Source organism: Rhea pennata, chromosome 7 (assembly GCF_028389875.1).
Source record: "Rhea pennata isolate bPtePen1 chromosome 7, bPtePen1.pri, whole genome shotgun sequence".
Lineage (NCBI taxonomy): Eukaryota > Metazoa > Chordata > Aves > Rheiformes > Rheidae > Rhea > Rhea pennata.
This window is the reverse complement of record NC_084669.1, coordinates 23,644,083-23,670,257: the sequence shown is the minus strand read 5'-3', so window position 1 is coordinate 23,670,257 and position 26,175 is coordinate 23,644,083. Positions and strand designations below refer to the sequence as shown.

At 44.8% G+C, this 26,175-nt stretch overlaps 2 protein-coding genes across 19 annotated transcripts in view; both read left to right on the top strand.

Annotated features, from left to right (window-relative positions):
* CAMK2G (calcium/calmodulin dependent protein kinase II gamma) overlaps positions 1–12,212 on the top strand; it is a 122,551-nt gene extending 110,339 nt beyond the window's left edge. For 5 of the 14 annotated variants that reach the window (XM_062579750.1, XM_062579748.1, XM_062579746.1 and 2 more), the window contains 6 exons: positions 686–799; positions 2,466–2,591; positions 4,720–4,795; positions 5,316–5,410; positions 6,573–6,818; positions 9,423–12,212. In XM_062579750.1, coding sequence (XP_062435734.1) covers positions 686–799; positions 2,466–2,591; positions 4,720–4,795; positions 5,316–5,410; positions 6,573–6,805 — 644 coding nt within the window. In that variant the 3' untranslated portion in view covers positions 6,806–6,818; positions 9,423–12,212. The remainder of the gene's footprint in view (positions 1–685; positions 800–2,465; positions 2,592–4,719; positions 4,796–5,315; positions 5,411–6,572; positions 6,819–9,422) is intronic. The other 9 variants (XM_062579758.1, XM_062579757.1, XM_062579755.1 and 6 more) reach the window with 2 other exon arrangements.
* Positions 12,213–17,496: 5,284 nt separating this feature from the next.
* The window catches only part of NDST2 (N-deacetylase and N-sulfotransferase 2), a 137,429-nt gene continuing 128,750 nt past the window's right edge, over positions 17,497–26,175 (top strand). For 4 of the 5 annotated variants that reach the window (XR_009958920.1, XR_009958919.1, XM_062579878.1 and 1 more), the window contains exon 1: positions 17,497–17,559. The gene's annotated coding sequence lies outside the window, so the exon portion shown is untranslated. Of the gene's footprint in view, positions 17,560–19,497; positions 19,513–26,175 lie in introns of those variants that run through there. The other variant, XM_062579877.1, reaches the window with a different exon arrangement.

The following is a 26,175-nucleotide window of genomic DNA, read 5'->3' as shown; positions in this document are numbered from 1 at the left end:
ACTGTATAGGGCTGCATTGCTTTAGTTCACAACTGAGATTTATTGGCAGAGCTGTTAGAATATGTTTTTTAATAGAAAGGAGCATTTGAGTTGTGGTTGAGAAGGAAGGAGCTTGCACAGTAATGACTTGTGCTATGTCCAGCTCTTATGGGTAATTTTAGTGCTTTACTTCTAAGTACAGCAGCATTTGCCAGGTGCCTCCCATTCAACTCCTGCCCATCTATGTTGTAAGCTAAGCAAACACTCAAAGAAAAATTAAATAGACCAAAAGTTTTGAGGTCTTGAAGTTATCAGCGTTCTGCATAGCCATGACTATGCAGAAAAGGGAAGTGTTTGTACAGTTCCTATTCTCACCTCTTATTTTCGTTAGAGGCAGGTCATGCAGATTCATGTGCTGTGGAGTATGAGACATCTTGATACATTAGTGACAGTTGCCTCAAGGCTATGTTGTTTCCACTGTGGTGGGGCTAAAGGGACCAGCTGCCCTCCACGATGACCTTACAAATTGCACAGCAGGACCATGCTGTAGAGCTGTCTACTTGGCTTTGCCCTGGAGGATGCTCCTGCATGTTTTGTGCCCAGCATTGTGGTTTCTTTAATGTTCTCCTATTTCCTTTCTCTTTTTTTATTTACTGAACTTGCGTGTTTTGTTTGTGTTTTGTGTTTTAATTCCCTGCCATGCTAGCTCCCCCTCTCTCCACCGGGGACGGCAGCTCAGTGCTTGAAGGACGGAGGCACAGTGAGAGCAAAACACAGACTGAGTCCATGCAGTCCCAGCTTTCTCTCTGTTTCTCAGCCAGTAAGTCCAGGGATGCAGTGCTTCACGGCATCTTTTTCGAACTCCTCCCTCCACCTTTCCCATTTCTCTTTCCCTTCCTCAATTTCCTTCCAGAATGTTGATTTTTTTCATTTCTAGTACTCCGGAATAAAAAGAAATCATCTCCCTTCCTACAAAATCCCCTCCTGACCCTATGAAATTCTCCAAACTTTTCCTTTCCCTTTTGGAAAAAAAGAAAAAAAGAAACCTCATCCTAGCTAACTTCATTCCCTTGCTTTCATCTGGGTAAGGAGTGAAGTTCTTTGCAGGGTATACTGCCTTTTTGGGTTACCTCAGGCAAGTCACTGCGTCTCTTAGTTTTCATTTCTGTAAATGGGGACAATGGTGCAGATCTACTTTGGGGATTTGTGAGGCTGAATTCAGTTTTGTTTAATCAAGAACTTTCGAGCTTCCCAGATATGGATGGTGCTCGGGAAGTACAGAACGAATGAAAAGTAGCTTTTGCAGACTGTTTCAAGGATGCTTTGGAAGTGAGGCTGTGGCTGCTGGAAGACCTCTCAGCATTTCTGGATCCATTTAGGTGCCCTGAATGAAAACTTTTGGATAAAGTTAGCTCTGAGGGGCTCCTCTCTGTTGTATGCTTTACTTTACGTACATCTCCCACTACCTCAGTTAATTGACAGACTAGCCAAGGTCCCAATTATGATACCTTCTGCCTGATCCTTCCTGAATTGGCTGCCTCTGTAGAGGAGCCTGTGGCTGAGAAACTTTGAGAAAGGGTAGGGAAAAGCTAGTAGGTTGGAGAAAACTTTGGTAGAGTTCCCAGCCTTTCCCCCTACCTGACTAGTTTTCTGACTATTTAAAGATGTACTGGAGGGATCCTTAATGTGAGCTGGAGTGTTTTGAGTCATCTCTTCAGATCGTTATGGTGATGAGGAAGGAACAGGCTTGCCCTCTTCTGTCTCCTCCTCTTGTCGTCTTTCCCTGGTTTCCTGCACACAGCTCTAGTGTCTCATATGATGCAGCAGTCAGAGCCTCTGCGTTACTTATTTTTGAAGTAGTGCTAAGACTGTCCAGCTGCTGAGTTTGTGAGGCACAAGGGGAAGGTGCTTTGCCTAGCCAAACTGAAAGGGATATGATCTCTTAAGTCCTTTTTGCTGTGAAACATCTATCACAACTTTCTTATTAACCCATTCCTCTTGTTCATAGAAAGGCCTGCTCCGGTACCCTGCGGAGTGCCAAATCATTGCTCTACCAAGCGGGGCAGTGGCCTTCCCCCCCCCCCCCCCCCCCCCGCCTCTCTGTGTTGAGGTTTGCAGTGATTTGGATGCACTGCTTTCTCTGCCGTTCACCTGTATCTTGTGCTTGCCCTTGTGCTGCTCTGTCACCGCTCTGACCAACCTTTTAGGTCATCCTCAGACGGCCTCCCGCAGCATCAGTGATCCCTACAGGGTCTGAAGGGTCTCCCGCCCGGGTGCCACAGTGGTCCCCTCTGGGCAGTGTCCAGCTCAGCTGATGTGACAGAGGCAACGAAGTGGGCAGAGCCGGCTGGGATGTGGAGGCGTCCGTGTGCGGAGCGGGGTTGGGGCTGCGTGTGTTTGCACTTCTTTGTTGGTTTTTATTTTGCTTTCTGGTTTGTTTGTTTGTTTGTTTGTTTATTATTTTAATGCTTACGTTTGTTTTGCAGCTACACAGTCTTGTGAAGAGAAGCTTCTTGCCTGGGACAGCCCCGGGCAGACACTGGAGTTAGAGCGTGCTCGGTCGGAGCCTTTGCTCACTCCAGTAGTTCCCTTTGTACTTAACAGTGCACCGTGTAAGTTGGCAGCTGGGTAGCAGTAGTGCAGTAGTGCTGCCGATGCTAGCAACCTTCGACTTCTTGCCTGCCTCCCTCCGTCCCTCCCTCCGTCCTTCACCGCCCTCCCGAGCTGGCGGCGGCTGCAGGCAGCGGCGGCCGCCGGGGGGCGCCGCCCGCCCCCGCGCTGCCGCCGCCCGCCGCCGCCCGCCGCCGCCCGGCCCGCAGCGCGGCTCTCCGGGAAGGAAGCACCTCAGCGCGCCCCCGCCGGCGCGGGGGGAGGCCGAGGGGCCTGCAGAGCTCTCCTGGGGGCCGCTTGCTGCCCGGTGGTGCCCGCCCGCAGCGTCGGGTGCGGAGCGCCGTGGTTTGCACCGTGAGCGAGGGGCACCGGTGCCTGCCAGGTGAAACCACGTGGCCTTGCGCCCTTTGGAAAAATGCGTCACCTTCTGTGTGTCAGTTCTAGTTCGGGACACGTGGTAGAAGTGAGAGGCGCAGTGTGACGGAATGGGCTTGTGCCGAAATACAGGGTGAATGCTGCTGCGTAGTAACATTTGGGAAGGGGCTGCAAGTGCCCTTGAGGTGAACTAGCACTTGGTGGCTGCGGCCTACAGTTTTCCTCACTCATCCCCAAAAGAGCCTTTCCCAGGGACTCTCTCCTCCAGGTAGTGCACATTTGTGTGCACGCGTGCCTTCTGCATGGGGAGGGAGATCCAGTGTGCAGGCACGGCTCCATGGGGAAACAGCACCAGAGGACTTGCTTGTAAAAACATTTTTTATAATAGGCAAAAGCCATTGTGTCCTTTTGGTCCATTCCCTGCATACGTCATTGTACGTACAGAAATGTGATGTTACAGCCCTAGTGGCAAAACCTCCCTTACCAGTTGTCTTCTGGGATATTTCTGTGGCTAGCTGGGCAGTATAAATCTCTTAGTGGATTTCCAGAATGGCTGCAAACACCTTTCATAGCCAATGAGATTATTTTTGTGTTTTTCTTCAGCTGTACTTCTCAATGTTGGGATGAGATATATGTGTGGATGAAGTTTAAGGGGGAGGGTAGTTCATACTAGCATTTTCTGGCATGTACTGCAGAATTCATCTTCCCTGACTTGGACATTTAAAAGATGGTAGGTCAGATTTAAACATCATTCCCCTAATAATAATCTGAGATATCTCAGATGAGACTTGCAGAGATGCCTGCTTCTTTTCAGAGACTAAAGGAGAGATAGTCAGGTGACTAATTGTGTTTCAGACACCTACATTTTAGATGTCACCTAAGTTAGGGCACATGAATTGAAGCCTTAATTCATCTGGGACCTGGGTTATCAGCTGTGGGAAACTGAGAGAAGAGAGTAGAGAGGTGATGGCCAGAAAGGGATTAAATCCACAAGAGATGGCTAGTCAAGCTGTCCTTGTTCATCTCAAAGTCCAGTGAGGTAGGCTGAGTTAATGTCAGTGCTGTCAGAGTGCTAAAAACGTCTGCCATGGGGACTGGCAGAAGCGAGCTTCCAGAAGAACAGGGTGTACTGTAGAATGTACCTATTGGTCCAGCCAGCCATCCTGCTTTGATTTGCCTTTCTAGCTTGCAGAACTTACCCCTACATGTCCCAATTGCTTATTTGCAGCACTCATAATATCTGGTGTATTGGTGATGGTGACAGGCAAGTTCTTGGGACACTTCTCCAATTGGCTTGATCCGTACAGTGACCATTCTTGTATGGCTACTAGGGTGAAGAGTTTCCTCATCTTTCAGCTGCCAGACAAGGGTTTCAAGTTGGTGTGTTTACTGACATTCAGTGGTCAGGCTCCCTAGAAGCACCTAGAATTCTCATTCAGGATACAGCCCTGGTTGCTGAGACAGACCTTTCTAGAAGAAATTGTCAGGATAAGATATCTGTATTTCCCCTTCTAGATATCTTTATTTCCCCTTCTCTCTGCATTATAGGATCACCATTCCCTTTTCATACCACTGGTCCCCTACCCTCATATGGATGGCTGTCATTACTGCACGTCTCCAGAATGCAGGGAGCAGCATCCTATGAGATCTAGACTAATGGTGTGCTGCAAATTGCTTGTAGGAATCACCCACTTAGCCCCATATTCCTATTCAAGTCCTATGCATGGTTAAATTGCTTTTTCTTCTTGTCCACAGTGCGTAAGCAAGAGATCATTAAGATAACAGAGCAACTGATAGAAGCCATCAACAATGGAGATTTTGAGGCATATACGTAAGTACAGTTGGTTAGTGCGTAGATGCCCTTTGACAGGTTGTTTATCCATTTGTGCACAAGTGATGTACTGGCTCCTGGGTAAGAGTAGGAGTCATACAGCCGTGCACGGTAGAAAGGATCATGGTTTTTAGCCTCCATCAGTTGTAGCTGGAGTATGGTTGAACTCTTTATATGAGGTTCAATTAGTAGCCAGATATCAAGAGGCACAAGTGTTGAAAGCAAAATACCCTTTTGTAAGGGAGGAGAGAGCAGTGAGATGAGCAGAGAGGGAAGAAATGAAAACAGTTTATATACTAGAAATGCAGAGGCTTGTTATATGTGAAATTCCAACTAACACCAGTTCTGTGTTGCTGCAATAGGCCTCAGTCTTCCGGGGACTTAATCATCAGGGTACAGATATTGCTAGGCTTACACAGAGTGCCAATCACATGCCTTACCAGCTCTTTGCTGTGTAAATAGCCTTTGGGTTTGAATGCAGGCTGTAAGGCTGTGGGGTGTGTGTGTTTGTTTTTTCCAGGAAAATCTGTGATCCTGGTTTGACCTCATTTGAACCTGAAGCACTGGGGAACCTCGTTGAAGGAATGGACTTCCATAAGTTTTACTTTGAGAACTGTGAGTGGGTAGATTTGGTAATACCAACAGTCTTTCCTCCCATCTTCTTTTATGCCATAACTTACACCATAACATAACTTCATTTGAGGGGAAAACGGCCATTGTTTTTGTGGGCTGCCTGAAAACCAGCAAGGGCTTGATTCTGTGTGGATTGTGAAGCATTCATAACAGCCAACATGCTTTCTCTCCAAAGCCTTTTTTAGTAACAGTTTTATTTCTAACCCCCAGTTAGAAATTTGTACTTACAGAGTTACAATTTGCCTGGTGCAAATATTTTGTGAGTAGGGAATGAAGGGGGAGTTAAAAGGTTGAGGCACTGGATTTCCTGCTGATATGGAAATGGAAAAATGAACATGTATTCATGGAAACAGCCTGTATGTTTGACATAGGCAAGCTATATGGTCACACATAAAGATAGTCATGCACAAATCACTGGCATATCTTCAGTTTGAGTTCTCCCTGGACTGCTTCAGATCTCTTAACACCTAGTGAACCCCTTACGTGGATACAAGGGTCACCTTGTCAGCCTGGGGCAGGAGAGTTGGGAGAAATGTTGTCTGTTACAGTGATGTGGGTTGCATGCACTCCATAGTTGCCTCCCTTCCTGGATATCTCCACAGGATGAGAAAATTGATAAGTTAAATCCTGAGCTATTTAGTTTGTTTTGTTTGGGGGGTTAGTTCAAGGTCCTTAGCAGGCAATTCTTAGTGCTGCGTATGCAGAGAGATTGTGCCTCTCAAGTGCCTGTTCTGGAGTGATTTTTTACTTCTCTGAGGTTTGCTCATATTTAATGCAGGTCTAGCTAATGGGCTTCCTGATTATTGACTCTTTTGTAGCAATATTATGATAATTAAAAGGTTCTTTTTCTATAATTGAAGAAATACCACCAGTAATGTTGAAAAAGTGGGTAGTATGCAGAAGAAGTGCGAGCAAAGAGGCCAGGGGATTCTAGGGAATAATAAAGGCTCAATTCTGAAGGAGAAAGATGGGTGATAGGGGAAAGAATTGCTTGGATTTTGCCTGGAAAATTGCAGGAAAAATTTTGGTTGCATCCCGGAATCCAGCTGAAGGTGAGTAGAATACAAAAGTGTCAGAGGCGCAGGGAAGGTGTTTCTTCTCCTGGTGGTAAAATTGAAGCTGATGGTTTTGCATATTCTGCCAGTACTGTCGAAGAACAGCAAGCCAATACACACCACCATCCTGAACCCCCATGTCCACGTCATTGGTGAAGATGCTGCCTGCATCGCCTATATCCGCCTGACACAGTATATCGATGGCCAGGGCCGGCCCCGCACCACGCAATCTGAAGAGACCCGCGTCTGGCACCGCCGTGATGGCAAGTGGCTGAATGTCCACTACCACTGCTCTGGAGCCCCTGCAGCACCTCTCCAGTGAGGATCAAACACGGGTATGGTCTGTCAGGGAAGGAGTCTGTCAAATGCACAGCTGAGGCTGCTGTATGTGGGAGTTTAGTATCGTACACCCAGACTGCTTGAGATTGTTTAGCTGGTGTGAGAAAACTGTGTTCTAGTTGTCTGCAGGCAAAAAATTCCCACTAATCAGCTGGCATTCCTTTCCCTAAGTCCCTGTCTTAAGAATTCAATGGGTTTATCTGCCATTCCCAACAAACTGGAGTCATGTACTAGATAGTTGTGCTTGAGGGCAGCTACCCCTGTACCGGCAGTGCTTCCTCAGATACTCAGCCCTGTGCTTGGACAGACTGCTAATCCTGGCCTGCAGAGCAGAGGGGAGGAGTACTCTATGGGGTACAGAGCTATTCCAGGTGTCAGGGATCTACCTTTCCAGTCCTTTAGTACAGACATTTTTCTAAGAATATTATACATATTATAAAATCTATACACCATAATTGCTATGTCATAAGAGTAAGTATTTATACAAATTTTACTACAAACTTTTTGATTAGTAAATGCTGTTCAGTGCAGTGAGAAAGCACAGAGGAAAGGAAATCTAAAGAAATAATAATGTCAGAGGGTTTATAATATCCTCAAGTAGGTTGCCATAATTCAGCATAGGAAGAAGCTTTAATTATAAAATTTGACATGAACAAACAATTGTTTCCTGTTCTTGAAGAGCAGCAGTATGATTCCATTTACTTTCGAAACACACCATTTAGGCATTTTGGTTTGTTTATTGACTTACTTGATTTTCTTGCTTAGATGTACAGTCTTTCTGCCTCCTTTTATTTCATGCTGAAGTGTAATGTCACAATAATTTTACAGATCTAAGGTCTGTAATCTTAAGGCCTTTTTACTAGTTGTATTGTATTTAAAAGCAAATTCAAACTTCTACAATTTAGAGGTTTTATCAGTTGTTTGTGTTGATGCACCTGGGAAATGAACTTACTTCATTGTGGTCATTTCACAATGAACAGTCCAAGTATAGTTACTAGTTGAGCCTTAGACCTGTACTACTTAAGACTGAGCCAAGAACAATTTTTACTCGTTAAGTGTTGTGAGGCGTTTGGCCCTACTGAAGGCAATAGAAAGGAACGTGAACCACCAAAGGCAAATCGTGGCGAGGTCACAGATGGAATTTGAAGAGCAGAAGCCAGTTGGGGTGGCTCAGAAGGAAGAAGCTTTGAAGGGAGCTGGTCAATCAGCTGTATTTCCAGGGAGTATAGGAATGAGAAGGATAAAACCTTTGCAGGGAAACCAAAGTAACTTATTTGTATCAGTTTGCCTCAGAAGGATATTGAGGGAGACTTTTTGCCTGGATTTAGTCTACTATGAAGTCTCAAAACAGATGCGGAACAAATTAATATGATATTCATATGACTCAGTGGCTGTGCCTAGGAGTTCTGAGGAAGCTTAGGAATGAAGAGTTTTAGCTGCTGGAGAAGAGAGAGTTTCCTTGACTTGGCCATTGAAATGTTGCACCTTGTCCAAAAGTACGTTTTGGAGATCTTCTGAAAACTGCAGAATAGGAGCCATTTCCAAAGCACAGAGTGTTGGTTAAAACAGTATTTTAAAAACCTCATAAACTAAATTAAAGTATTTACCTGCATTTTTGGATTCCAAAGGAAGTCTAACCATGTGCAATTACGAGTGGGGCAGTGTGGTTGGTGGGGGTGGCCATGTGAACACACATCATTTTGGAGCAACAGCTCAAGTGCAGAGAAGGATAAGGATGAAGAAGGAATGAAGTGGATGATAATACTTAAAGAGAAACATGGAAAGAGTTTGGTTTTGGCTAAGAAACTTTAAAAGGAAACTGTAGCCTTAAGAAAAGTTTGAGAATAATCAGAGAACTTCAGTGTGTAGAGAGAGTAGGAATCAAGAGGAGAGAAGACAGTTTGCGAAAAATATTTGCAGACCTTAGAAATGGCAGAAAGAAGCTAAATAGAAGATCTTGGCTGTTTCTTGACAGGAAGATGATAATGAACATGAAACAAACTTAAAACTGATCAAAATAACCCAGTTATTTGATACAAAACTAGTCGGGAAAAACCTTTGCTATAAGCTGTTGCTGGGGCAACACCTTTGCAAAACTGAAGAAAGACAGTATCTGTATAGATGTTGAGAACTTTCGGAGATAAAATTACTGCGGACTTTATACGTAGAGAGAAAGAGAGAAAATGAATATTCCTAATCAAGGCAGAAGCCAATTTGGAGTGAGACACAAACTGTTCCTTAGGGACAGATTTCGTGATCACCGCTTAGGAAATTTCTGCAACTTCTGAGACATATCACTGTTAGATAGTGGACCCCACTCTGGTACAGTCAAGCAAGTAATTTGTTTTAGCAAGTGATTTGTTTTCATTGTTATACAAGCCAACTGGAAGCGAAAGTGTGTTCCTCTTGTCTTTGACTCTCCTAAACAGCCTTAATCAGTTTTGCATTAGGAAGGGTTTATCTCTGTGCCCAATAATTAATCTGTAGAAAAACTTGTTTTATTAATTGTATACAGCTAACTTCTGGCTTTATTTCCTTCCATCTTTCATCCCGTTCTTCCCTGTCCTTTCTGGGTGGATGCTACATCTTCCTGACTGCAGCAACTTGTGGAGATACCCAGCTGGAGGGCAATATCTTCTTAGCAAGCAGCTCCGGAGTGCCTGAGTGACAGCAATGGTCATGTCTGTTTTGACGTTAAAAAAAACAAATAAATACAAATTACAAACAGGCAGCAGCCAAATGCACGAAACCCTGCATGCATCTGATGCTCCGGGCGCTGCCTTTCTGTTGTTTTCCATGGATCCATCGTGTCTGTTTCTGCTGTACGAAGGTGTTTTTAAATCTTAAAGAAAAAAAAGAAAAAAAAGAAAAAAGACATGTTGTTTGTATAAAATAACAAAAAAACAGGAGTAATGCTAAATAAATGACAGATTATCCAACGTGCCCCCCTCTCCCAGGACTAAGAAAATGGCAGCAGCTGGAACACCTTGCAGAAATGAAGTGAGGGGGAAGGCAAAAGTGAAGGAGAGAGAAAGACAGAGAGGGAGAGCAAGAAGGAGGCGGCTTGAGCAGCGGGTTGCTGAACTGTGCTCCGCAAAGGCATGATGGAAGCTAACATTGCATTCAGGCTGTGCTGTGACTTTAATCAGTGAGAGGTGGTGAGGAGACCCCAGAGGAGCCACTGTGAAGATTGGGGTTTAAGAGAGAGTAAAGACGCTTCTCTTCCTGTTGTCCAGCAGACTGACTTCAGTTTCTTCTTCTGCACAGCAAGAACGCTATGGAAAGCTGGTTGTTCAGCTGCTGGATCCCAAAACAGACTTTTTTTAAAAAAAACGTAACAAAATGAGATGTCGATTTAAAACTAAAGGTGAAAGTGTAGGGATAAATAAAAATGGATTTAAGTAAATATAACTTAAATAGAAGCTTACTCTTCAGAGATACTGGTTTTAGAAACAGCCACTACCTGGCCAAACACAGATGTTTGAAGCCAGCTTATTTAATTTAACAAAAAAGAAGGAAAAAAAAAAAAAAGCATTGTGTTAAGAGTGGAGAATTTCAAGGAAGAGGGTACATGTATGGGTTTTTTCTTTTTCTTTTTCTTTTCTTTTCTCCTTTCTAGTAGTATAGTTGGGATCCACAGTGCTGCAGAACACATGTTCCTTAGGAAGCAGACAAGAAACTTAGTGTTACGTTCTTCATGAAGACTTGCACATACACTCCTATATGAGGCATAAATAGCGTGTGTTTTTTATACTGAAATATATGCACCCATAGAATTCAAGGGGTTTACTGGCCTCCTGTTTGATTTGTTTGATCTCTGATTAAGATAGCAGTGGGAGCCAGCAACCCCAGCCAGGTGCTTCTCCCTACCACTAACCCATCTGATGTTTGTGTCATGTTTCCTAGAGTTTATTTGGGTAATTTTTCTATTTTTTACAGTGATGTCGTAACACAGAAAACTGTCAGATCAGAACCTCAACAAACTGTAGCCGAAGGACTCCAGGCCACCTCCTGGTGTTGCCTCTGGGTGTTAGAGTTCATGTTGCCTCATGAATTCAGCAGAGGGGAAAGAGAATTAGCACATATGATCTGATACTTGTCCTTTGGGCCAATTCATCTTCCTTTTTATTCTTTGCTGGAAAGGGAATCCATTTCCTTTATTCATTAGGTGGGGAGTGTGAAATTGTTTTGTTGACCTTACCAAGAATGGATTCTAGCCCCAAGAAGAAAACAGCCTTTCTGATGGACCCTTTCAGTAACGGGATTTGTCTTGACCAAAGGGGAAGGCACAGGCTTATTCATTATTTACAGAAGTTGGCTTGGGCTTTTACCTGAATTTCTTTCTACCCATAATCATTTTTTGGATCTTTTCAGGGAATTGAAGTGATTGCATTGACAGCATACTAAGTGTGAGGCAACCTTTTTACAGACTACGGAAGAGAGAAAAGCTAATTTGGAATTTTAATCCTTATTTAACAGAATGCAGAAACTAAAAGCTGTTGCACAGAGTGGAGCTGTCACTTTGCACCGTATAGCGCTCCGCTCCCTTTGTTAGAGAGGTGCTATCCCACACCAGGATTAGAGCAGCTAACCTAAGATGAAGGAAAAGACTATCTATGCTTCCCAGGGTTTGCCTGAACAAACACATTTTTCTTTCTCCTTCTACTACCCCAGGGGAGGAGTGTGGGGGTTGAGTGCATAGGGGCAAACACTAGATTTTATTATTTCAAAACATTTTTAAGACAGCACTAAGCCAGTGAGCGAAGTGAAAAAGTGAAAAGCCTTGCTATTTTATTCTGATTTTTTTTTTAAAGCCACAGAAAGAGAGCAAACAGGAGATTACAATTATGCAGTTTTGAAAAGATAAATACAAACCGTTATGCATGCCTTCTTTAGGTCTGATCTTCCTTATCTCTTTACCTGATGATTATTAATGATTAAAAAGAAAACCCTCTGTATTAAGTATCTGCATATTTCAGAGTAAATTTAAAAAGAAAAGAACTGTTGGGTTTTTTGGTTTTGCACAGTCTTGGAGACAAACTCTCTTTGGGTTTTTTTTTTTTTTTTTGTTTGTTTTGTTTCCTTTTAAGTTAATGAGAACCTTAGCTTGGTATGGCCATTATCAAACACAGCTGTACACCTTTAGCATTCTTAATGTTCTCTTATGGGGCTAATATAAGCATCTATATAATATATATTATAAATATCACATTTTAAACAGGAAATGGAAGGCATTTGATGCAGAATTTTTGCATGATATAGAAATAATTAAAACAAAGTTAGCTAGTGTTTGTTTGTTTGGTCTGAATGTTGGTAGAACCTTCATAGCTTTGTTACAATGAAACCTTGAACTGAAGATATTTAATAAAATAACATTTAAACAGTGCAAAGATTTGAGTGTCATGCTTTTTCTCTTAAACCATGGGACAACGTGGCATTGGCACTTCTGGGATAAAGTCATTCCACAAAGCTATTTTGGTCAGTTGATCATATGATTAAAAAAAAAATCTCATGTCTAAGAAGAAAAAGATAAGCAGTAGCATTCCTAAAAGGAAAAGGTAAAAGATAGTAGTGTTAATAAAAACAAAGGGTCAGTAGAAGCTCCTCAAATGAACATTATGGTATTTTCCTGACCAGGGGATAACAGGGAAATGTGGCTTCTTGCCAAAGGCTAGGCTATCTGGAACAGGCTCTGCTGTTGCTTCCTTTCTTGCTCTTTGTTTTCCTTGCCAACATTTCTACTGTTTTGTAGGAGAAACTGTCCTGCCATTGGATTTGCCTGATTTAAATGTGTTGAATTCAGGTTGGTTGACAGCTATTTTATTTGTTAGCCAGTGTGTTTTATATTCTAGACTGGATGCTCCTGCAGAGGCACTAATCAAACCACTGATTTGTACAAATTTGCCTGCTCTAGCTGCGTAAGCATAGTTTTCTAAGCAGAGGTTAAAGTCAGTTGGATTTAACCATTTTTGTTTCTATATTGCTTATTGCTATTAACGTTCCAGTTAGGCTCCTTTGAGTAGATCTCGTTCCATTCGGGCCTTCTCCTGCTCTTGCATTTTTCTTGTGTTTCCAGCCTTGTACTGCTCAGGCAGCCCTGCGAAGGGCGGCCGCGCTCAGCAGCGAGCCTGCAGCGCGCGCTCGCTTTCTGCCAGGAGCTCTGCCACGCTGGGCCAGGCAGCGTGGTGCTGGCGAGACGCCACCGCCGTCGCATCTCCCCTTGCCCGGGGAGACAGAGCTGCGCCATGGCAGCCCGGTGTTGGCTCTGGTACGGTCACAGATTACTGCTGTGACTGCAGTGTGAGATGCTCCTTGTTTTGCGTACTGGTAATGGTGCAAGTCTGAGGGGAGGAAGCCAATACTTGTCCTCCTCCAGCAGGTTTTTCACTGAGATGAGCCATCCTAATGTGAGCCCAGCTGCACCTGAGAAGCAGTACGGAAGAGTTCAGTGTGCTTAATCCCTTTTAAATGCAGCAGTTACCTAGTAAATAGATGTCAGCTGCTACTGCTTAAAAAGATGATTGCTTCACCTGTGTGGTGGAGCCAGAGGAAGATTGTCCTTAGTCTGTAGAGGAAGAAGTAAGGGAGAGTTTTACAGCCTGCTTTACTGGAGACTGAAGAGGATCTGCTCCTGGCCAGGGGAGATGGTTCCTGATACCACACTAGCAGAGGTGCTGCTAGCAGCTCTGGCATTCAGGGCAGTGTTGTTCATCAGGTAAGCTCTCTCCTGAAGCAGTGAATCATGTCTTGATTTTTGAAGGCATGTTTCTATAGGGTCCAGTGTTCACTAGGAAAATGTACCTGTAAAGTCAGTGAAGATTTCCCATGTTCTTAGTATTTTTTTTAGCAAGTACCAGAGTCATTTAAACACTGTTACTGAAAGAATAGACAGACTAATACTTAACGTTGAGAATATTTACGTAGTATAGATATGGGGTCTTTCAGCGGGTTCCAGTGTGTGTTTGACTTACATACATTTAGTAAAAAGATGATGGTGTTCCTGTTAAGTTTTCCTGTATGTGCCTTTACCATTTGCAATTGGTCAGTCCAGCTTGGCCAGGGTCTCTGAAAAATGTGCAGATTAGATAGAAACTGTTCCAAAAAGAGTTTCCGTGTTATGTTTTCTTAGTCTTAGGCAACAGCAGGGATTGGGAATGGCACTGATCTGCAACATGATACTTCTGGTATTAGAGAGTCTGAAGCTGTGATGTTTTCAGAAATTTTTTTCCAATATGCCATGTCTGGTTAGAATTTCCTACTGGAAATACAGCCTCTGTGCTCACCAGAAGAAGGTAGGGCTTCTTTCTAGATGTGGCAGTTGCCCATTGCCACCTCTCAAAATGACGCGATCCTGTCAGGCATCTGAACACATTCCTGCCCCTGGATTCACGCATCTCCCAGGTGTATGCTATGTAAAATCTCTGGACTGCTAAGGCTGGTTAAAAGTGCATGAAATGTCTTTCTACTGTTATATATGTTAAATTCAACTCTAATCACTTATTTTTTATAATATCAGGTGCAATTTTTTACTCTTATATGTGGTTCAAATTTGTAGTCTTATAAACATGGACTCTGCAGTGCAATCAAGACATGGCATTTTCTCCTTATGATTGTTGCTTCTGAGAATTGTTTTAATTCCATTATTTGTTTTCTTTTATGGTTACACCTGGAGAAAAAAAAACTATTGTTCTTTTTCAGTGATTAGCCCCATAGCTTCCTTCACCTCTCCTTTCCTTCCCTGCTTCTGAGCTGGGTTAAGAGTGAAGGAATTACGTAAACGCAGAGCTCTGCTCACTGCCCCAGACAGCCGTTCTGTTGGGCATCAAATGATGTTTCTGTGTGTTCAGTTGTATTTTCTTGTTCATCCTCCCTGCGGTGCATGTGGTCCTTGTAATAAGTTTTCTCACTGACAGGGTGTTGTACGGAGGGAGTCTGGTTCTGCTGCTGAAGTACCTCTGCCCAATTAGGGCATAATCCCTAAAAGCTCAAAGCTGAAGTAACCCAGTGCTCTTTGCTTCAAGTTCTGACAATTCAGCAGGCATTTTGTGTAGAAGACTGTGCTTTTTGCCTACTTCCTATGTAAGAAGAAGTCTTTGAACATGGTTTTCTAAGTCGCCCCTCTCCCCCAGCACATGCACACCGGTTGATTAGTGTGTAGGAGACCCTTCAAACCAGCTGTGAGAGCGGGGAGTAGAATGAGCAGAGCTGGACCTCCAATGTTTGATATGGTTACCACTCTGTTATGAAAACTAAAACTATCACCTCTTAACTTAGCTGTAACTGGTACCATAGACAAACAGACAGAGCAATCAGGAGATTTGTGATCTGTTTCTGGCTTTGCAACAGCTCTGCGCAGTGACTGCAGACAACCCGCTTCTGTGCTCTGAGCTTCAGTGATCCCGTTCGGACGTGCCGATAATGCGCCTGACCTCTGTAGCAATCCCTGGAAGGGGCTGAGGAAGGTGATGCAGAGCAGCTGGGCGGCGTTGTTGCTGCCTGTCACAGGAGAGTCCATTTTTCCCTGAGAATTTGGAGGGTTTGGGACTGCCTGCTAAGGCATCTGGAATGCTTGTTTATTTGGGTTTAGGAGCAATTTATTGCAGAGTTGGGGAAAGGTGGTCCTTGGGGGCTGTTAAAGTGGTTTGAGTGAAGGATTATGAAGGTTTTCTTTGAGATCCTTAGTGCCGGAGAGCTCCTCATCTGGAGGAGTGCCTGCCTGCCAGTAAAGACTGGAAATTTACAGGTGTGTAGTATGAAAAACTGTAAGCAAGCCATTTCCTTTATGCTTAACAAGCCTTAGAAAATAAAAATGCATATGCTTGTGGCTTAAGGCAACCTGGCTGCAGGCTTTTGATTTTTTAATTAAAAAATTAAGTCAGTAAAATCTTAATTCTGAAATATCTTCGTGTCATTAGGGGGTATTCTAAAACACCAGTGTGCAGGTAAGGAGGAGAAGGGCTGTTGCCCCTTACCTATGACGGTATAAAATTTTCTTCAGCATCATTGAGGGAGAGGATGACATTTACGCACAGAAAACATTTCTGCTAACCCATCTTACCCCGCTGTGTATTGACAGAGTTGAGATTTGGCCAGTACTTGTTGGTACGAATTACCATCTCGTCACAACTTATTTCTACGTGCGTGTTTCTGTGGAAAAGTCTAGCGTTCGTAGTAACGGGAGAGCTTGCCCACGTGGAACCAAGGCTGTGCTGCTGGGGCTTGTTTAGCTTGGAACATCTCATGGCTTGTACCAGCGGTCACAGCGGTGCAGCCGCTCTATGGCTGCTCTTGTTCCCGAAAGCATTTTTTTTTTCATGATTTATTTGTTATTATGTGGTTAGAAGTTTAAAATAAACTGTAAAAGCTACTTATACAAGAAGGATGTGTTCTACTTAAGTTGGTTGAAATTCATCTTTTTGGAGATTGTGGTGCTTTTCTTGCCCAGTAAAGTCCCAAACCTTGAGATAGATTGTCTTAAATGCCTGTTTTTAAGAACTGTAGCAGCTCTTGTTCATCCCGAAGTAGTATTAATGCTAAAATTATTTTAATTATCATAATAGAATAGCAATTTTTAACACCTAATCTGTTATATATGAAAAAATCTCAGTAAAAATCTCCCATACCTATTAGAAATATTTCATTAATCCTTGAGTTTCCACAAACTTTTCTTTAACCTTTTACACAATGTTATACTTTGATCCTTGTCTTTTGAATGAAAAAGGCTTCTTGACCTATTAAAATCTCAATACAAGTAGGCAAATAGAAATATTCAGTAAAAGTTACTCTTTTTTTGGAATAGCCAGGGAAGTTATTGGAAACACCTGTCGCCTGCTCTCTAGCTCTGCCACTGCTTTATGGCCTTGTCTAATTAAAAGACTGAGGGGAAGGGTTTGGAGAGACGGGGTGTATTTTGTGGGTGGGTTTTTTTTTCTGCTACAGATTTATGGAATTTTAGGCCATTACTGTTGCACTTTTATGATATAGCATGTACCTGTTCACTCCCCTGAGTGACTTTTTTCTAACGGGGTAACTTCTGCTGCTTGGGTTGGGCTGCCGGAGAGAGAGGGGAACAACGAAGAAAACTTGTTTTCGGAGCAGAGCATGGAACCGCGGTTTGGCGGGTGAAGCCGGTGGCGCCGAAGGCCCCGCTGGCTCCGAAGGGCTGGACGCGGGCGACGCGCAGCGCCGAGCGGCCGGCGGCCCACGCTCGCCCGGCGCGGGCAGCGCTTCGGCGTTCGGCCTCCGCGGGCAAGTCCGCACCCGGGACTGCGTTTTTATGTATTTATTTATTATTTGTGGCGGGGTTGGAGCACCAGGCCCCCGCCGCCCGCCCCCGAGGCCTCGGGCCCCGCACGCAGGAGCGGCCGAGCGGCGCGGCCGCGGCCGCCCTCGGGCTCCGCTTTGGGAGCGGCGGCGGCGGCGGCGCCCCGAGGCCCGGCCCGGCCCGGCCCCTCGCTGCCGCCCGGCGGGCAGGCGCCGCCCCGCTGCGGGCGGGGCCGGGGCGGGGCCGCGCGCGCCGCCCGCCCCTGCCCCGCGCGGAAGATGGCGGCCGGGCGGCGCGGCGGCGGCGGCGGCTCCCGCGGCGCCCGGAGCGGCACCCAGCGGCCGGGAGCCGGCGGGCCGCTGCCGGCCTGAGGCGGAGCCGGAGGCGCCCCCGTCCCGGTCCCCGCCGCGCCGCGCCGCGCCGCGCCGGGGGACGCCGGCCCGCCCGCCCGCCCGGCGCGGCCCCTGCGGCAGGTGAGCGGCGGCGGCTGCCCGCGGGCCGGCGGCGGCGTGTCCGTGTCCGTGTCCGTGGCGCCTCCCCGCCCCGGGCGCGCGCGGCCGCCGCTTGGCTGGCGCCGGAGCCGGCGGACGCCGCGGCGGTGCCCGAGGGGGAGGCGGGCGGGCGGCGGGAGCGGGCGCCGCGGGCACGGCCGGGGCTCGGGGCGGCGCCACGTCCAGCCCCGCGCGGAGGCACCTGCGGCGGCGCCGCTGCGGTGCCCGGGCCGGTGCCCGGGGCGGCTCCGCGCTGCGGCCTGGCTCGCGGCGAGGAGCGCTGTGAAACTTCTCGGGTGCCAGGCGCGGCGAGCACGCGCGCGTCTGCCAGCGCCGCCGTCGCGAGTGCTTCCTACTTCACTGTTCTTAATTCTCTTCCTCTTCCCAAATTCCTCTTTTTTTTTTCCATTCCTCATTTTTATTTCTTGCACTTTTCCTAAGCACTTCACGTTGTTATCCTTGCCGCTTTTTCTCTAACACGGTTCCCTAACATATCCTTTCTTTTTCCTTGATTTTTTTTCAGCCTTTGTAAAGCTATCTGTATTTATTTTTTTCCCCGGTACGTACGTGATTTTGAAGGAAGTACAGGGAGTTTGCAGAGAGCAGACTTCAGAGCAGGGGCACAGAGCAGAAGCAGCAGTACATTTGTCCACGTCAGACTTCTCACTTCAGTCGCGGACGTGAAATTTGCTGCTACGCACCAGTTCTCAGAGCTGGTGTCGGGGCAGATACCAGGGGGCCGATACTGCCTTTTGGTATTGCTGGCTGCGAGGGAGCGGGACTTCTGGGGCGACCCGACGGCGAAGTGGGGGTTGCAATACGAAGACAGTTGAGAATCGCTGGTTTAAGGTGCGGAATAGCGCCCACGAGTGCTCATCCGTACGCGAGCAGATGTGCTGGAAAGCTGCCTGTTTTTTCAGCCCTGTCTTGCCGTTGTGGTGGTGATGCTACATGCCTTACGCAAAAGCCGTGGAGCAGATTTTGCTGTTGCGATGCCTAACCTGCCGTCTGATCTCCACCAGCTTTTACAAAGATGACCTGATTTTTTTTTTTTTTAAAAAAAGAAAACACTGGGCCTAGCTCTGTGTTAGCCTTTATAATCCCATTATTTCTGAAAAACGGGCAAAAAATATCCAAAGGCAGAGGAGGCCTCTCTCTCTGTGTGTGCCCTGAGCCACTGCGTATCTCCTCGGCGCTGGGCCGTGTTTGCGAGCTTTGCGCGCCTGTCTCGGCTCTCGCCGTGCTGTATCTGGAAGATGCAGTGATTCTCCGAGCAGAGCTGCACTGATAAGATAATCTGTTTCTTTTTAATTGGCAGCGTTGTTTACACATGATCTCTCTCTCATTTGCCTGTTTTAAAGGAATGCGTATCCATCTCTGATTACAGCTCAGGTCAAAATCCCTCAGCACTTGTAGCAAATCTCTTTTAATTGGGCTCATTTAGCTCTCATAAGGTTGTGCTTTAATCCTCTCTCTTCTGAATCCTTTTCTCCAGTCTGTAATGTAATTTATTACAGGATATTTTATAGACAAGGGAACAGCCTCTGGCTGTCAGCAGCCTTTGCAGTGTATCAAATTTCCAGCTCAACAGGCAGCTGCAGCGGAGCCTGTGGGTGGGAGGCAGCAAGGCAGCGAGGCTGCAGCAGCGGCGGGCGGTCGTGCTGGCATCGGCACGAGCCCCGGTCCTGCCCCGATCCTGCAAGCGATTCGGACAGATGTTCGCGCTCGCGCGTCTCTGCTGCCCTAGCTTTCGTGTAGCTGTCGCTAATGCCCGGGATCTTTGAGTTACGCTTTTGCTTTCCAGCTGCCTCTCCGGTCCCCATGGTTGGCTGGAGACGCGCTCCCGGTTTCGCCATGCCGCTGCGGAGGCCGCGGCCTCCGGCAGGGCGACGCGGCACGGCTGTGTTTTAAATCGCCACTGGGAGACTGACCACGGTACGTGTGTCCCAGCCCTGACTGTTCTTTCTGCCTTGCAATATTTGAAGGTCTCAGGCCTCTGGCAATTTCTGTTCGGGGACTGTTTTTCAATATAAACCAATATCCAGAAGGAAAATGATACAGATCACTAGACTCAGTCCGTATGTGCCCTATTAAAAATGCAGTAGAAATCTCTAGATGTGAATGATGAATTATTCCTCTGCACCAGGAAGATATCCTCCACCATATTCTTCCTTGCTCTAATATTTTTAGTAAGGTAACTGATTTACCAGTGAGTGCGAAGTGGTTGGTACATTTGTAAAATGTAGCCCAGACTTTCTCAAAGTATCTGTGGCTTATACTGGGTAATATCGTAAGATCTGTTTTCACTGAAGTGGAAACTGGTGTTTACTTGTTTTTTAAAGCAGCCTCAAAAGCTCTGCGAACAGGGGAGATGGCTGTGTTCTGCCTCCGAGTATAGACTCTGTCTGCTTTTGGATTTGTGGGGTAGAATGAATAGCACAAAATGAAAAGGAGCAGTTTGACCCAACACCTGCATACGTATTAACTGTACCAATACGACGTTCAGATATATCTGTCTCTTCAAGCTTGTTTGTAGCTTTATGAAACCGGAGCTGTTCCTCTTACTGGGGTTGCAGACATTTAATACCGACTGTGTTTGCAACCGTTCTTGGGCCAAAAAGTTAATACCTTAATTTAGCCTAAAATACTGCACACTGTCTTTTCATGAACTGAATATAATTTTTCTTGTTAAAAACAAATCATGAAGTTAAACATTAAAACTAACTGTGGTTAGGTACCAACTCCCTTCCCCCTCCAGAGAAAGGTGAACTGAGGAGGCAAGTTTTGTCCCCTGTTCGATGTATGGGGCTGATGCAGGTCTCTGCTGTGTGCTGCTGTCGTGCCACAGTTGTGCACTGCTCTCCGTGGTGCTCTGGGGCTGTTTTGAATGTGGGATGGGAACGAGGGAGCGTGGTGGAGATTTTTGGTGGGGTCAGAATACAGCCATGCTGCACTGGTCTGGTCTGGTTGTGTCTTTTCTCCCCCAGCTCTAGCGCGTTTTCTGGTTTCGTTTTCCTTTGGAAGCATCTGCGTTTGAGGGAGAGGTTGTCCTTGGCATTCCCTGAAAAGCAAGAGACAGCAGAGGGTGTTTCCACCTCGTCCCTGACCCGTCCTGGGATTCCCGCTCCCGGGAGGAGACAAGGGCTCTCGGAGAGCTCCTCGGAGGCGAAGGCTTTCCACAGTGGGAAACAGGGTGGAACAGGAGGCTCTACATGTTAAATGACATATTGACAGGCTGTAGTCCTCACCAGGCTTAGGGGTCACTGCTGCTTTTACTTGTTAGCGTATAATTTTCTTCCGTATTCGATACTTACCTTGGGAGCTGGACTGGCAGGAAAGAGGGGCAGTGAAATGACAGTGTTTTTCCTTAGTCTCTGCTTTTTGCAGTTCTCATTTGCCCTCTAGTCTCTTCTAAAACTTTCAAGCCTAGCTCCTAGCCCTTTCCTCGCTATTGCTCAGTCTCATACATTCTTCATTTCATTTGCATCAGGAACTTCCTAAGAATATGCCATTCTTGGGAGGAGTTCATGTTGGGAGGCTTACGTGTCAGGACCATTAGATTATCTGACTGAGCAACTTGCTTTTCTTTAATCATTTTGGTCTTACGGTTCCAGATGTTTCCATTAGCCTAATATTTTTGTGGTCTTTCAGCTTGTCCCTAATTAATGCTAATTTGCTTGGCAGTACTTCTGAAGTAAAACCAGAGTTTGCATGTGGATTTTTAGAGCTCTTTAGAGCTCTTAAATTTTCAATAGCTTTCATTTAAATTCCTCAAAGGAAACAGTGGGATGACAGGACCTAGCTGCGATAAACTCCAAGTAATAGAGATCAATTCAGAAAAGAAGAGGAATTTTATGTTTTCTTTAAAAGGTTAGAAGAACTCTAGAACATTTTATAAAAGTCTGCTTTTATCCTAAGAGCTTCTTATTCAAATGACTTTACATTAGCGCTCTGGCCCTACTCAATGCTTCAGAAGGCATGAGAAAATTCATGCCAGAAAAGGTTTTTGGAACATTTAAATTAGTCATATTTGAGAGTTGGACTCATCTGACAGTGCAGGAAGGTTCATAACTGAAGTGTCCACATCTAACCTAGTCGTTGTATGTTCCCTTGTATTAAGGATGGATTAGGGCACAGTTTGTTTCATCCTAAAGCAGATAACCATATTTGGTGAGGTGAATCACATTCTTAAAATAGTTTTTTGACTTTCCACTGAATGTAGAGGAAACCCATGGTGTGTTTATTTCACATATAGGAAGCACAGAAAACGGGGTAGATAAGTTGAACGACTCCTGGAGTGACATTTATTGGTATCTAATCCAGAACTGCTTTCAGTGTGGTGTTTTTAATAACTTCAGTGATTATTGATTTGCATGAATTTGTCTCTTCTGGGCCAAGCAGGTGCTCTTAACTATCTTTCCCATCTTATCTTTAGGACACTTTCCTCTGAATTGCTTTTGTTGTTGTGATTTTTTTTTTTTTTTTTTTTTTTTTGATACTGAAGTCATTCCGTGCCACTGTCCGTAATTCTGAAAGTTTTTGCAAATGTTGAATGCTGCAGCATGGTCTGCAACCTTTGATAGTCTCTTTGCCCTTACCTGTTTGGTGAAGTTGTTCCACAGTCGGGGTCCCTTTGTGCCTTTTTGGTAACCAGAAGCTTGGGATGACTCTGGCCAGCTATGTTTTTGCCAGACAACTCAGACCAGGTCGTGAACAGATCTTCACTGGATTCAAAGTCTTAAAAGTTGAGGTAGTACTTGGCTGTAGAAGCAAGCTGAGTATCAGAAGGCCGTGTAATGTCCTACGTCATTTTTTTGCCTGTAAAGAGACAGACTTCTGTTCTGCACAAGCTGGACATTTTAACTTTCAGTGAATTATGAGTTGACCCTTGAATAGTGGCACATTATTCACTAGATCACTGCTTGAGAGGATTTCATAGCAAGTTGGATACCTCTTAATACTTGATGGCTGCAGTTGAACCCGGGGCACTTGGGACTCTGTGCCATCTAATTAAAGGCAGTGTTTTTCATTGGAGAAAAGATTGGTGTCTTGACTGACCCCTTAAAATGTTGTTTTCTTCCAGCTGTCATCACCTGCGTCCTGTGTGTATTTGTCCTCTGACGAGTCGGTTCCAGGTGCAGGGACATCTTGGAAGTGGCAGCGCTTATGTCAGTTGAGGAGATACAGAACTGAATTTCATCAGCATGTTATTAGCAGTGAACCACTTAGCCCTTAAATTAGGGTGTAGATGTACCGGAGAGAACAGGCAAGAGTTGGTGAGGAGATTGCACTGATCACTGCAGAGTGGCCGTGTCTGAGGATTGCTGGGAGATGAGGAGTTAGCTCTCTTTTTCATCAGCTTTATGAGTCCCCTTTCAGGAGAACAATATGATTGATCATCATATCAAATCTGTCTTTTCAGTGGGATAAAGTGGGATCTTGGCCAAGTCCAGAAGCTCCAAAGAGATGGGTTAATTTCAACACTGAGCCCTGGCATAAATGGCTAGTCTCCATTTCTAATTCTTTGTCCAGACATGTTCCTGGAAATGTTAAGCTTTTATTTTTTTTCTCTACTCCAGTTACAAATCATGCATTTTAATTTATTTTACTTTTAATTTCATTGTTTTTATCCACTTTTAATTAAATGTTTTGGATTCAGTGAGCGATACTTTTAAATCTCATAGAATCATAGAATGGTAAGGTTGGAAGGGACCTCTGGAGGTCATCTGGTCCAAACCTCAGCATAGCCTGTACGGGGATTGAACCTGCGACCTTGGCATTAGCAGCGCTGTGCTCAATAGCTCACACTGCAAGTGCTTTACCCTAGGCTGACTCTCATTCATCTTCTTTATAAACAGAGATCTGTCACTGTCTCATGACTTAGTGTTTGTCCACATGTTTTCATCCGTTTTCTTCTTTTTTGTTCCTATTTCAGATCTGGCCACTTGTATCAAAACATGATAGGAGTAAGTTTGCGTCCCTGAGTCAAGGCCGCCGTGAAAACGTGCTGTCGTGTTGGCACCTGTAGTTTAGAATCATGCAGTGGTGCATGGAATATGGTGCGGGGGATATGGCACATTTCCTTGGCCTGGGTCCATATGGACATATAAACACAGAGCTTTCTGCAGGAAAACTTGTTTTGCCTCAGGCAAAATACTAATGTCTGTTTTTTTTACCGCATTACTTTTAAGTATAAATTCCTCAGTAACCACACTTAATGGCACAGTGCCTGTGGTAGCAAACAGAGCTGGAGGTCCCTTTTGGTCTTGCGTTGTGTATGTGGGGAAATGAAGAACAAGGTAATGTTCAGAGGTTGTCTTAATTGCAGTTTGTGCTCAGTATAATGTTTCTTTAAGGTTGTTAGAGTTAATTCTTTGGCAGCTTGTACAGTTATTGTATAATTATCCTACTTGTATATCAATCTTAGCTTTTTCCTATTGCTAAATGAAAATAGGTGAGGATGACCTTCAAACATGCATCTCTTGGTTTGTATTTAAGCTGGTGCTACCATCGAGAAAAGCAATCCCATCTCATCCTGACTCTTCTCAGTATTGGCACAGCCATTGAGCAAGCACAGTAAGGAAACTGATGTGAAACTTAAAATGATGCGAAGGGAGCTAGGTCTGCTTCCTTTTGAGGAGAGGAGAGGCCTGCTCACGTAAATACCTGTCAAATGATCACCATAAAGGTACAGTTTCACATGGTGCCATCAAAAGAGGAGTCCTACACTACTTTTCTTTGAATCAACCTAGTAAAATTTTTAGATGTCAAATTTGTCTAGGTTAGACTTAAGTAACAGTATGCAAAAGGGTATCGGAAATGGGCGACATGATGATAGATGGGCTGTGCTCCCAGCAGACCCTGATCTAGCAACTGTATCCCTTCATGGGCTCCTGTTCTTTTCCACTTTTAATTGCACAGTGATAATGCAATTGATAAAAGATGATATAAAAATCAGTTCTTATATCATTTTTAATGTCATTTCATATGAAGGGAGGGATGGAAGAAATCAAAGCAATGGTCATTTCTAATGGAGATGCATCCAGGGGAAGAGGAAGCTGATCAAGTGCTAGAGCAGAGCAAAGGGCACACTGAATTTTTTGAGCCATTCTCCAGCACTTTCCAGCTTCTGTGATGAGTATCCCTGCATTATCTTTACATTTTTGTGCAGTTTACCAGAAAGACGAGACATTTTGCAGAAGGAAGCTATTTATGTTCCTATAGAAAGGTTCTTGATTTTGTTTTTTTTTCATACCAACATTTTTTTAAAAAAGAAGTTTCTTTGCTTTCCTTAGCATCTCTTTCCAGCACCCTGCCACTGATGATCTGACCCATGATACTATTCTGGACAGATCTTTGGGGATTGAAATTACTGCAAGTGCTCAGGCCTCTTCCGCTTCCTGCAATTATATCTTCCTGAAACACGTCCTGTGCAGGGGTGAGGATCAGCAAGAGGCAATGCTGACAGACAAAACAGTGGAAATTGATACAGTGTCTGCCTTGGAGTCAAGGTTGTTCTTGAAGGGTGTCTGTAAACCTTTTAGTCTCATAGTCCATATTCGATACTTTAAAAAAATGCTTGAAGTTAAAAAAGCACTGCATCATACAGATGTGAGGTGTGAACAGTAGACATGCAAGAGTCTGTGTCTTCCTCCCCCCCCCCCCATCATCAGGCTTCATCTTGACCTGGAGAAAGCCTTGCTTAGAGAGGCAGAACTTGTTTGGTTTGCATGGCCTAGTGAGTTAGTAACTCTGTGCTTACTCTGCCATGACGAGGTTAATGGCACCAACTTTGAAAACAGACATCAAGAGCTCTACTGTTTTTGTACCCTTTTCACAGCCCTTTGGCACTTGTGCAATCCAGCCTCCACTGTAGTGTCTCTGTTGGGATATCTGAAACCTTCCTGAGACTATATGAATTTGCTTAAGAAATTGCATCTTCCTTTGCAGTTATGACCCTTTGCAACAGCTGTCTTCCAGTTCAGCCATGAAACTGCTGACAGTGGTGGGGAAGTGGTTGGAAGGCTTGTGAGCCAGGACTTTCATAATGAGTGGAGTAAGATGAAGGAAGTCATGGCCAAATGCAAATAACAGTGACCATGTCTGTACTGTCATTAGGATCTAATCTAACCCTCAAATCTTAAATTCGGGTTTCCTATAATAAAATATTCTTAGATAACTTTTTCTTAAAAAACAACAGCAACAAAAACAAACCTTAAAATCTAGCTTTATTCCACTTGTCATGGAGGAAAAGAAAGAAAATCTTTCATGTAAAGGTATAGGAAGGGGCTGCATACTGCCCTGAAATTTCTTCTATGAATATAAAGACACTTCTCATCCCTTGCTTCTTGCTGTAAGGCCAGGCTTACCCCTGGGAAATATGAGAATAAAATGAGAAAAACGGGAAATGACTTTTGGTTGGTACTGATCTGAGTCTGGTTAGGAGTTGGTGGTATTGGTGCAAGAGGCTTTTTTATCCTGTCATTGTCACCCAAGACCCTCTTAAACAGTGGTGAGGAAATATCACATGCAAATTCTTAGAAATGTTTGCCAATTTTTGTTATTTTTGGGAATGACAAAGTCTGGGAACCAGTAAAT